A 12,461-nucleotide genomic window follows, 5' to 3' on the forward strand; every position below is an offset into this window, starting at 1 on the left:
AAAAAAAAAAAAAAAAAAATTAGCCAGGAGTGATGGTGCATGCCTGTAGTCCTAGTTGCCAGGGAGGCTGGGAGACGGGAGGATTGCTTGAGCCCAGGAGCTGGAGGCTGCAGTGAGCTATGATCGTGCCACTGCATTCTGGCCTGGGTGACAGAGCCAGACCCCATCCTGGAAGAAAACAAAAACTAAAACCACCAAAACAACAAAAAAGGCTTCACCAAGTCAAGGACAGCCTTCTCTAGTGCCCAAGCCTGGGTCCCCATGAGGCCCCTTGGAGGACGGAGTCACTCCAGAGCGTGGAACAGCAGCACTGTGGCCACAGGTTCGCTGTGAGCATGGCTCGGGGTGTAGGGCTGAGGGGAGCACCGTGCCTGGCATCCTGCGGAAACTCACCCGCTCGTTCTTGTCCGTGCAGAAGAGCCGCGTGTGGTGCCGCTTCTGCACCACGATGAACGTGATCCCGGGCTGGTAGTCTTTCTCCAGCTTGATACAGGCCTCGCGGATGGCCAGCAGCTCGTGGTGGAGAACCTAGGGGCCCGGGAGGGGAGGAGGCCGTGCTTAAAGATGGTAGTGCGTGTGAGCAATGGTCCCGCGTGTGCTATCTGGGTTTAGGAACGCCCAGCCGTGATGATTCGGAGAGACACTGTGTTCACGGGGAGATGAAAACACAGAGGGCAGACGCCATCCTCTCTACAGGGAGGACTGGATGGAGGAGGAGGGGCTTCGTGCTCAGAGTCGGGGAGAACACTTCCCCTGCAGGGCCCAGGATGTTGTGTGGGCCAGGGGTGCAGCCAAGGCCAGGGGCGCAGGCTGGGCTCTGAGCCCAGAAGGCACCCGCAGCGGCCAGGCTCCTGCAGAAGCTTGGGGCAGGCTCCAAGCCAGGAAGTGCCAGCCGGTCAAGGTGTATCCCTTTAGTCCTCCCAGCAGGCCACGGGCCTCAGGACTGAGCTCTGCCTCCACTCTGGACTGGGAAGGCAAACACGGGAGCTGGGCTGCATGCCAGCTGTTGATCAAGGAGGCAGGTTCCTGAGCTCCTGGGCAGCCACCAAGGATGTGTTCCTACTGGGTGGGGCTCCTCCCTCAACAGGTCCGGGGTGGCTTTCTTCTGCTTTCCTTGCTAACACCTCCCAAGGAAGCGAGCGTGTGATGTGGAGAGGGGTGGGAAGGAATTGGCGCCAGCCAACGGGAGAAACATTCGGGGCACCCATCGTCCAAGTTCCAGGCCAGGATGGACTCATTCCTGCCCACAGGTCATCTTGTCCGGTGGGTGCTGCAGGTGCTCTCAACCAAAGACAGCAACAAAGCCATCACCCTTCTGTGATGGCTCCCCTGCCCATCCAGACGCAGTGACCCACTATGGCCATCCCTGCCATTCTCCACATCCAGACAGTGGCCACGTTGGGGACTCTACTTTCAACAGAGCTGGCACCGATTCCTCCTCCCGGCCCTGCCTGCACACCTCTCACACTGCAGACAGCATCCCAGACATAATGTGCTCCCTGCCTTGCAAAGATACCCGACAGCTCTCCACAGCCTGCAAGGCAAAGCCAGGCTCTCGGGAAGCCCTCAGATGGAGCGCTGCTCTGCGAGTCAGCTGGACTCAAGCGTCTCTCCCTCATCTCTTGGTCCCCAAGCCCATACCCGCCCCTTCTCCTCTCCCTCCGTCCTGACTCAGTGTCACAGGTCATGGTCTCGACAGCCCGGTGTCCCATCTCCTCCCCGGACCCCCTTCCGTGCTGTGAGAAGATCAGCCTTGGGGCCAAATGAAAGCCACACCATTCCTGTCACTTATCAAGTGTAGTTCTGCTGCACAAACAGGTGAATTACAGACCCTGGAGAAGGGGAAGAAAGGTTCCAAGAGGCGCCTACCTGCTGGAACTGGCCCTCGGAGACGCCGTCGCGGTAGAAGATGATGCGGGTGGGCTTGAAGCGTGTGGACTTGTAGAACTGGATGAGGAGCTCGCGGACCATGGCGGCCAGGTCCTGAATGATCTCCTGCCGGTGCTGCTGCACGCGCACGGTGGCGCAGTAGCGATTGGGGTGGGCGTCCATGCTGCCCACCACCTGCGGGAACAGCCAGTGAGTGTGGTCAGGGGTTCCTGCAACTTTCCTCTCTGGAACTCATGTCATGGTCAAGTGACAATAGCTGTCTGGTATGAATTCACAGCCTTTAGGCTTTCAGTGTCTGGCAACAGGGTTCATAAATACGTCCCAAATTACAACAGTTTGCCAAGTTACATAGCTTAAAAAATTTAAAAATAAATAAATAAATAAAAAGACTGGGCGCAGTGGCTCACACCTGTAACCCCAGCACTGTGGAGGCCCAGGTGGGCGGATCACCTGAGGTCAGGAGTTTGAGACCAGCCTGGCCAAGATGGTGAAAACCCCATCTCTACTGAAAATACAAAAATTAGCCAGGCAGCTACTCAGGGGCCTGCGTAAGGAGAATTGCTTGAACCCAGGAGGTGGAAGTTGCAGTGAGCCAAGATCATGCCACGGCACTCTAGCCTGGGCGACAGGGTGAGATTCTGTCTCAAAAACAAAAGAACAGATTAGAACTCTCCTCTGCTTAGGATCAGAAGTGGCTGAATTCATCAGTCCAAAGAAGACAATGGGTGGGCGTGCCCCTATTTCTTCCAAAGAAACTACAAGCACATCAACGTGCAGCATCCCAAAGGCACGGCGGCCAGGCCAGCAGCCACTAAAGTGCCACGGCCACAAAGAGGGCAGGACGGCTCTGCAGGTCTTCTGTCGGGCAGGGGAGTGTAAGGATGAGGCGGCCCAGCCCCTGGAGGGAACTGGGTAGATCCCCAAGTGCTGCTCCAGCCCCTGGCTGGGGAAGGCAAGGTCCTTACATTTTGAAAAACACTGACGGAAATAAAACCTCTTATGTCACTGAAAAATAGGAACTGCTTCTTGGCAATCTGCCTCCTCCTTCGTAAATCCTTACAGAACAAGTTCTCTCCCAGTGAATTCTTCCACTATTCCACGTCCTTTGTCCTGCCTTGGGCTATAATTTTTCTCTTAAACCAAGAGAAAAATAAATAAGCTCTGAAATGTTTCCAGTTGGTATAAACAGAAATACATTAACATGAACAGAAATCTGTTCCTATTGATTGAGAATCGTAGGGATAGGGGATAAACACACAGCTTTCTCTGTTCCTGAAAACTTGAAAAAACAATCTAAGCCTCCAAAAGCCTGAGATATGCTTGAACGCCTCATAACATGTGTGCAGAAAAAAAGCTAATGGGGACCAGGTGAGGCAGGGACAGGGGAGTGGGCCAGCCTACTGTGCTGCGAGCTTTCCCCAGCTACAGGACCCTCGGGGCTCCCTCCCAGGCAACTGGTGCCCCGCTGTGCCTCCGAGATGGCCGTGTGGTGCTTCACCATCAGAGGAAAGGGTTGAAAACGACTCAGCATGGGCAGGTTCGGCGGCTCATGCCTGTCATTCCAGTACTTTGGGATGTTGAGGCGGGTGGATCACCTGAGGTCAGGGGTTCGAGGCCAGCCTGGCCAACATGGTCTTGAAAAAATACAAAAATTAGCCAGCCACGGTGCCAGGTGGCTGTAATCCCAGCGACTCAGGAGGCTGAGGCATGAGAATTGCCTGAACCTAGGAGGCAGAGGTTGCAGTAAGCCGAGATTGTACCACTGCACTCCAGCCTGGGTGACAGTTATTCTGTCTCAAAAAAGACAACCAAAATAACAAAACAAAAAAAACGCCTCAGCAAAGTGAGCAGCACCGTAAGCACGGGCGTGGTGGGGTTGTGATTATCACGCCAAGCAGGAATTAGTTGGCACGATGTCAGCCTCCTAATGGAAGTGTGCCTGGGTAACACCAGAGAATGGATCATATGCTGGTCTCCTTCTGCCTGGGCAGCTCGAATGGCTTCCCTGTGTCCCAGATAGATTCTCCTGCTCCATATTGCCTCCCAGCTAATGCAATAATCACGCTAGCGTTTTCTTTTTCTCTTTCTGCCTTTTTTTTCTTTTGAGACAAAATCTCACTTTGTTGGCCAGGCTGGAGTGCAAGTGGCCTGATCTCGTCTTGCTGCAGCCTCCACCTCCTGGGCTCCGGCTCCTCCCACCTCAGCCTCCTAGGTAGCAGGGGCTACGGGCACACCACCACCTCCAGCTCTTTTTGTAGAGATGGGGGTTCATCGTGTTGCCCAGGCTGGAATGTGAGCATTTTTTGAGCATCTACTACGTGCCAAGCACTTAACTACATCATTTCCTAATATTCCCATGAGGTCAACATTTGTTTCCTCATTTTACACCCAAGAAAGTTCTGAAGCAATATGCTCACTGCCCAAGAGCAACAGAAGGAAAACAGACGCAGCTCTGGCCTGTCTGAGGTTTGGGGCTGTGTCCCTAGACAGAGTTTTCACACCCTGGGGGCTCGGGGTCATCACACCCTAGGCTACCAGCGGCCAGTCAGGCCCCCATGTGCAAGGGGACTCCTTGAACCTCAGACCTCCCCGAGGGCTGGGATTCCAGGCATGAGCCCCCGTGCCTGCCCTCCAGCTGCTTCTTAGAACTTATTTTGTGTCATTGTAGTAACCCATCCAAACACCTCTCCCACACGACCCTGGCCTCCCTACTGCAGCTTAGTGAGACCCCATGCCTCTCAGGAAGGAACCCTGGCCACACTGTGGCAGCGGGACCTTGACAGGGTCCCGAATGTCATTAACAAGAGACCCGTGGGAAAGTGCTGACACTCACGGCGGCAATGGAGGGCTTCTTCCCATCCCCGGCGGGCGGGTGAGTGACATCCGCTCCCAGAAAGATGACGGGCTGCTGGAACACCGGCGGCCTGTGGAGAGGAGCAGCGTCAGGGGCCACGGCGAGACACGCCTGGACCTCTCACACTAGGAGGTGCCATCGTCCTGTTTTGGAGGTGGTCAGTGTGTCAAGGTGATCCTTTTGAAAAGAATCCTGATCTTCTAACAGGAATACCGAAAACCTTGCAGATTAAATGATATGAGGTCTGAAATCTGCTTCAGAATGGCCGGAGGTTGGGGCTTGGGTGGAGTGCACCCCACCCAGAGGGGCCAGGGGCTGACAGCTGTGGAGGTGCGGCTCAGGCCAGGGAGTACTCACTCTCCACCCTCCACAGCCACACTCATGCCAGGCTTTCTCACCAACCCCCCAGGCCTGCTGGCTCTTTGTTGGGGTGGGGGCTGTCCTGAGTGTGGACGGATCTTGAGTGGCAGGCCTGGCGTTCACCCACTGGAGTCCACCAGCACCCCCTCTGGCCTGACACTCCAGCGTGTGTCCAGACATTACTACATACCCCTGGCAGCAAAACTACCCCACAGGGAACTTTCAGACCCTGAGTGTATCCCAGCGGTGGCTTCCTCGGGAGGCAGCTAGCGAGGGAGCAGGGACAGGCACATGGGCCTCGGGCTCTCCGGGGAAAGGCCAAGGCTAACAGCACCTCCCTCTGGGCACTGCTGCCGGGTTGAGAGTGCACCGCCCTGCACCCCACCCAGCCTTGCCTGGGCGCTGCAGGCAACGTCAGGAAGCATCAGAAGTGGCCGCTCTGCCAGCCCTGCTACCCTCGCCTCTGCTGCCCTCTCCCGGCATCCATGTCCCCACGAGCTTGTGACTCACTCCCCACCCACTCTCTCTCCAGCGGAGCTCCCTGAGTCAGTCAAACCCATCACTGCTCACGCTGGCTCCCAGGCCCCTGCTAGTCAGACTTCCTGTGGCCACAGCAACAAGGCTCTTCTTCCCAAGGTCACTGGTGACCTCTGCATCACAGACCCACGGCCATGCCTCCGGCCTCGCTGCATCTGGCTGGCCATAGGACACACTTCCTTTGGTGCCTAGGGCCTTGTGCCTGGCCTCCCCACCCCAGCCTCTCCCATCTCCGCTGCTGGTTCCTCCCACTCCAGGCCTTGAACTCCAGCCTTCTCCAAGGCCCAGGGCTTGGGCTACCACCTGTCTGCTTGAGGATTCCTGGATCCTGTCTCCCCTGACGCCAGCCTCCTGGTTCCCAATGTCCACTCAACCTCTGCACTCAGAAGCTCTGCAGAGGCCTCGGGGTCCAGTTCACCCACATCCGGTGCTCACCTTCCCAACAGCCTCCCTGTCTAATGCCGACGGGGTCTCTCCTGCAATCCGGCCAAGAGCCTAGATTTTTCCTTCAGGCACAGCGCAATCCAACCTGCCAGCAAGCCCTGGGGCTCTCTATTCAAAACAACTCAGACTCTAGGCGCTCCCTCCCCGTCCCCCTGCTCTGGCCTGGCCAGGCCACCAGCCCTTCTTGGCTTCATGGACCCAGAGCTGGCCACGCTGTTAGTCAGGTGCCTCCAGATGGCCCCAGTCGACTGGAGGGAGCCTTAGTTCCCCAGCGGCCCCTAGGCTGCACGTGGGTGGGCCTGTCTCCCGTCTGCCCTCACGGCCCTCCCACAGCTCTGCTGTGCACCTGCCACCTGTGTGATGGGCTCATGATCGTCTCACCTGGGTGCCTCCACCAGGATTTCTGGCCCTGTGCTGCCCAATTATGGCCCAGACTCCCTGCACACAGTAGGCACTCAATAAATACAGAACCTGTGGACTAAGGAGCAGCACTTTCAGTTCTCAGGCAGCTCCGGATTGGTCTTTGCTCATTCCCATGCACCTGTCTCACCGCAGGGCCCGTGCCCACGCCCACAGCCGTCCGACTTGGAATCCGGGTTCTTCCCACGGTATCTCCCTGTTCCCTGATGAATTCAACGGATTGTTTCCGGGAGTGTATAACTCGGTGGCCCTCAAAGCCTGGTCCTGCGTGCAGCAGCATCAGCACTGCGTGTCCACTTGCTAGGGGTGGAAATTCCTGGCCCCGATCAGTCCTGCTGAGTAGGACACTCTGGAAATGAGCCCCGCTGGGGTTCAGATGTGAGGACACTGTGGTGACCCAGCACAGGCCTGTGCACACAGCAGGGGCTCACCACCGCCCACTTGCCAAATACAGAGGGTCACTGCCTTAAGGCAGTTCAATTTAGGATTCTTAACTCTGTGATGGTGAGGGCGAAGGAGATTTAGCACACTGCCTGGCTTAGGATGGCTTTCTCAGATGAGCCCCACCGTGACTGCAAGCTCCAGCAGATCCACACCACGGGGGCTGCCCACAGCCTCCACAGTCCCCTTCTGCACAAATGCACACGTTATCTGATTCTACGTATTCTCCGTTGTCATCCAAATGTTAAGAGAACTGCCAGGGTTGGCAAAGATGCTGGTCATCGTGGAGACGTCTTTCTCGCCTACATCACAGGTTGGTGGCCTCAGAGGAGTGGAAGAAGCAAACACCGGCCCCGCCCTAGACTGGATGCTTAGTGGGTCAGGACATGCCCAAGGAGGGTGCAGCTCCATCACCCCCCACACCGTCAGCCCTGAGCCTCTGAGGCAGGCAGGTGGCCACACGTCCTGCCCTGGCCTGGGAGCTGCCAACAGTGTGTCCCATAAGGAGCTTTTAGTCCAAAGTCCCCGCATGATGTAGCATCCATGCCCAGCCTGGTGTGGGAAGCATGGGGGTCCCTGGTCCACACAGCAGTTACTGCTGCGGAGGGGGAAGCCCATCTCCTGGTCCCTTGAGGCGTGCCCTGCTCTGCCTTCCCCACTGACATTCAAGGCGTGAATTTCTGTGTCTGGAAACCCAGCCACAGTGCTCAAGCTCCTGCAGATGCCCCTGGCCCCCAGCAGAGCTTGAGCGGCCAGATCTATGTCTGACATCTTTGCTCTGCTGTGGCCAGGACAGCGCTGGCCCAGGTGAAGGAACCCTGCCCCGCTGCACACCGCACCCCACCCGGCCAGGAGTCCCACAGTGCCTGGTCCGCAGGCGGACGGGAAGGCTCCAGGCCTCACCTGCCCTGGGGCAGCAGGATGTTGTTCACGCCTCCCAGCTTAACGTTGATCTTCAGACAGAGGTTGGACAGGGTCTGTGGCGTGGTCCTCTGCACGTTCTTCATCTGCACGCACTGCGTGGCCATCCCCAGTACCGTGTCTCCCACACGCTTGACCTCAGCTAAAGGACACAAGAGGCACAGACACAGCTCTGCTGGTGCCCCTTCCTCAGCCGGCCCTGAGCACAGCAGCTGCCACCAGCCCTCTCACCCCCATCTGGCAGTGCAACCACGGCAGCTGTGCTGGGCTTTGTGTGTCCCCCTCTGTCCAAGGTCACTGGCCCCGAGAGGGACCCCACGCTCCTTGGAGTCCAGGCTCCAGCATGGCCGTGCCCACCTCGCCCAGGGCAGGCTTCCCCTCCTCCCTTAGGAAGGGAAGCTGGGTGAGTCTATCTCATCCCTCCAGTTTATGAACAAAACCATTTAAACCCCTAATCCAGGGCTCCAGGGCAAGGGAGAAAGAGCTCAGCCAGAAGGAAGGACTCGCCTCTCCTGCTTAGGAAGGCCACTCACACTGGCCGGGCGTGATGGCTCATGCCTGTAATCCCAGCACGCTGGGAGGCCAAGGCAGGCAGATCACCTGAGGCCAGGAGTTTGAGACCAGTCAGGCTAACACGGTGAAACCCCGTCTCTTCTAATAAAACAAAAATTAGCCAGGCATGGTGGCATGTGCCTGTAATCCCAGCTACTTGGGAAGTTGAGGAGGGAGAATCACTTGAACTCAGGAGGCAGAGGCTGCAGTTAGCCAAAATCACACCACTGTACTCAATTCTGTCTGAATTGAGACAAGCCAGCCCTTGTCTCAATTAAAAAAAAGAAAAATAAAAGGAAGGCCACTCACACCACAGTGCTCTGGCTGCAGGCAAATGCTTGGGTGGTTAAAAATAAAAACACTGGCACCCTCAAAATCCTTGGCAGATGTAAACCCGACATCAAAGAGCTCCATGGCTCCCCCCACCCCCCAGCTATTCCTGGTCTCTTTCATGAAGCAACTGGTCAGCTGCTCACTGGGCAGCCTGGGAAACAGCGACTCCCAGGACAATGTCACCAGGATGTCAACAGCAATAGCTCTATCTTTCCTTCTTTTTTTGGGATGTTGAACTTGGAGGAGAGAAGTGTGGCTTTTACGTGTCAATAATGTGTCCATGGCTGGATGTGGGGCCCTGTGGGTGACCCCCTGGCACAAAGGACTTTGGCAAAACTCCACAAAATTCTGTGGTGGGCACAGAGATGACACATGGGCAGGGAGCTGACCTTAGTGCTACGCTCCGCGCATGGAACAACTGCACCTGCATCCAGCTGACACACATGTGGTGTGGGGGACATGCTGCCCACACACGTGCCAAGGCCTGTGCCACTTGAGGCTACTGGCTGCCCAGGACCATGGCGTCACACAGGATGACGGAAAGGTCCTGAACACAGATGTGACAGTGATCAGAAGCCACCTCTTCTTTCTCAGCCTCCCAAAAGGAGCACCTTCTCAGTGCAGCAGAAACACAGAGGGGCTGTGGAAGGAACAAACACCCACAGAGACCACGACCCCTCCCCACAGCCAGCAGGAGGCCCACACTTACCGTATACTGGCGTCTTGCCGGGCAGAATGACCACCACCAGCTGCAGGCCTGCGTACGTGTTCTTCAGGTGCCGGAACATGGGCTCCACGCTGTCCGCCCCCTGTGCGTATTTGCAGAAGCATGGCTGGCCCTGGATGGGCATGCCGGCGTCCCGCGAGATCTTTCTGAGCTGCTCTGTGAAGGACCTGGAGGAGAGGGCTCAGTTCGCTACACTGCACTGGGAACGGCGGAGAACTCAGACGGACCAGAGGCCCTCAAGCAAGGCCAGCATTTTTACGAAGCCCAAAGCACTGTTACTGAGCTCAAAGCTTTTCTTTACGCCCCGGACAAAGCCAGAATTCAGAGCTACGTCTCCTAAAACATACTAACTCATGAGAAAGGTGAAGGGTGCTCAACAGACGTGTAAGGACACTTGAAAGTCACGTGTGGCTAACCCGCCATGATAACAGCAGCCTTTGCACCGCGCTAATGCTGCCTCGAGGCGGCGATGGCTCCGGAGCGGAGATGCTATGCTGTCCCTGCGGAGCTGCCGAGCAGCCCCGAGAGCTCGGGAGAAGGAGGCCAGCACTCTCCCTATGCACGGGGCAGGCACCGTCAGAGCCGGGGACATTTCCAGCTCACCGTCCTTCTACATCTTTCCCCCCAGTTGTTCTGATGGGCACAACTTGGACTGCGTGACATCATCACGAGAGAAACACAGCACCCTGCGGCACAGCCCGAGGAGAGGCAGCAGCTGGCTGCACCGGCCTTGAGAAGCTAGGGCGGGGTGGGAGGCAGGGCAGCGGCTGCTATTTTAAGCCGAAGACTAAGAATCATGTCACCTTCTACAATAAGGGCGAGGACACGGCACTCCAACCCAGCCAGTGTCCAATTTCCTGTACATTACAGCAGGTCAAGAAGCATGTGTGTGTCCACCCATATCTTCAGCTCCAGGACAGAGCGAAGGAAGGGGCCGAGGACAGAAGACAGGGCAGAAAGCGACCCCGTGTTCAGACTCTAACCTACTTCAGTTTGTATCCCAGACCTCCACTCTGGGCTTCCGGCTCCTTTGCCAGCAGTGTGGACACAAGGTGGCCTCAGAAGGACAGATGGCCACTTGCCAGCAAGATGTCAGCTCCAGGAGCCAGGCCCGTTCACGTCCGCCCTTGCTGGAACGGCCAAGGCACCCGCTACAACTCCGAGGCAGGAGTTCTCCCCTGTTGCCCCCACAGAGTGGGGAACGAAGACTTTATGTTTCCTTTGAAGCCTGGCAAAAAGGCATGAGCCACACTACTGTGTGCTCCCAACACCAGGTCCGGCTGGCCCCATCCCTGGCACAGCTGTGCTGACTGAGGCAAGGGTCCCGGCTGAGGGGTAGGCGCTACCATGGCACTCGGGCTTCCTAGAGGGCCCGACACTCACCTGGGCAGGTGGCAGAGACACAAACCAAAACTTCTCTCCTCTTATTTCCATTACTCCCCTTGTACGGGAAGGAAGATAATACTCCCAGCCTTTCCACCTCTCTATTTCACCATCTCTTCCTGATTATTTTTCTTGAGATGGAGTCTCACTTTTTTACCCAGGCTGGAGTGCAGTGCCGTGATCTTGGTTCACTGCAACCTCTGCCTCCCAGGTTCAAGTGATTCTCCAGCCTCAGGGCCCCGAGTAACTGGTACTACAGGCATTGTGCCACCACACCTAATTTTTATAATTTTTGTAGAGATGGGCTGGTCTCAAACTCCTGACAGCAAGTGATCCTCCTGCCTCAGCTTCCCAAAGTGCTGGGGGTTACCAGCGTGAGCCACTGTGCCCAGCCCATCTCTCTCTGATTCGGTCTTCATTTTCTCCTTCTAACTTAATTTACACAAATATGCAGCTAAATTATTTTTTAAAATAACTGTAGTTCATTGAATCTAATTTTCTCTTTTGCCCTTACTTACAAACTTCCTCACATCCTGTTTGGTTTTTTTTTGAGACAGAGTCTCACTCTGTCGCCCAGGCTGGAGTGCAGTGGTGTGATCTTGGCTCACTGCAACCTCCACCTCCTGGGTTCAAGCGATTCCTCCCTCAGCCTCCTGAGCACCTATACAGGGAGCATAGGCGTCCACCACCACAGCTGGCTAATTTTTGTATTTTTAGTAGACACGGGGTTTCACCATATTGGCCAGGCTGGTCTTGAACTCCTGACTTCATGATCCACCCACCTTGGCCTCCCAAAGTGCTGGATTACAGGCATGAGCCAGCGCGCCCAGCCAGATCCTGTTTGGTTCTGTCTATGGTCTGCACTACTTCTTGATGCTAACTGCAAAGGTGGGTCCCAGCAGCGAGAGAAGCACCGATGAGGCCTGCATGTGTTGCCCTGGCCCAGCCAGCGGTCTTTGACAGGGAAAGGCTGATGAACCCTGACATCAAAACCCATGCCAGCGCCCTCACCCCGTCCCACCCACAGTCAGTCCTGCAAGTGTTCCCTCCAGCTGCCCAGCGGGCAGGACTCAGGCCGGAGCCTCTGCCTGTGGCGGCCTTACTTCAGATGGACTTCTGTGCACTGGCGCTGGGGGGCGAAGCACGCGATGGCCCACACCTTGATCTCGATGCCCGTGTGAAACTGCTTGTTCCGCATGTCCCAGACGCCCTGGACAGGGGTCGCAATCGCTTTATTCTGCAAATGGCAAAAGGTTCAGGGTGAGAAAAAATGGAAGACATATTCCTTTAACCTTGAGTTCATCACTCTCATTGTTGGTCCCCCGACCAATGACAGCTCCTCGGGTAAAGAACTTTCTTGTTGTTTCCTGTCTCTGACCTGCCTAGTGATGCAGACAACCGGAGGATGGTTAGATGCGTGGGCTGGTGAAGGTGGCTGGGTGGGCGGGTGGTTGATGGGTGGGTAAGGTGGCTGGGTGTTTGATGCGTGGATAAGGTGGGTGGGTGGGTGGTTGATGGGTGGGTAAGGTGGGTGGGTGGATGGTTGATGGGTGGGTAAGGTGGGTGGATGGTTGATGGGTGGATAAGGTGGGTGGGTGG

The 12,461-nt window shown here is 56.4% G+C and overlaps 1 protein-coding gene across 1 annotated transcript in view; it reads right to left on the minus strand.

Moving 5' to 3' along the window:
• Positions 1-12,461, minus strand: part of AGO2 (argonaute RISC catalytic component 2) — a 64,630-nt gene that overhangs the window by 17,534 nt on the left and 34,635 nt on the right. The window contains exons 10-15 of the mRNA XM_017501692.2: positions 11,966-12,099; positions 9,462-9,646; positions 7,850-8,009; positions 4,724-4,814; positions 1,870-2,064; positions 394-528 (exon numbers count right to left, since the gene is read on the minus strand). Of these exons, the coding sequence (XP_017357181.1) occupies positions 394-528; positions 1,870-2,064; positions 4,724-4,814; positions 7,850-8,009; positions 9,462-9,646; positions 11,966-12,099 (900 nt within the window). The remainder of the gene's footprint in view (positions 1-393; positions 529-1,869; positions 2,065-4,723; positions 4,815-7,849; positions 8,010-9,461; positions 9,647-11,965; positions 12,100-12,461) is intronic.

The sequence above is a fragment of the Cebus imitator genome, unplaced genomic scaffold, assembly GCF_001604975.1.
Source record: "Cebus imitator isolate Cc_AM_T3 unplaced genomic scaffold, Cebus_imitator-1.0 Scaffold284, whole genome shotgun sequence".
Taxonomy (NCBI): domain Eukaryota; kingdom Metazoa; phylum Chordata; class Mammalia; order Primates; family Cebidae; genus Cebus; species Cebus imitator.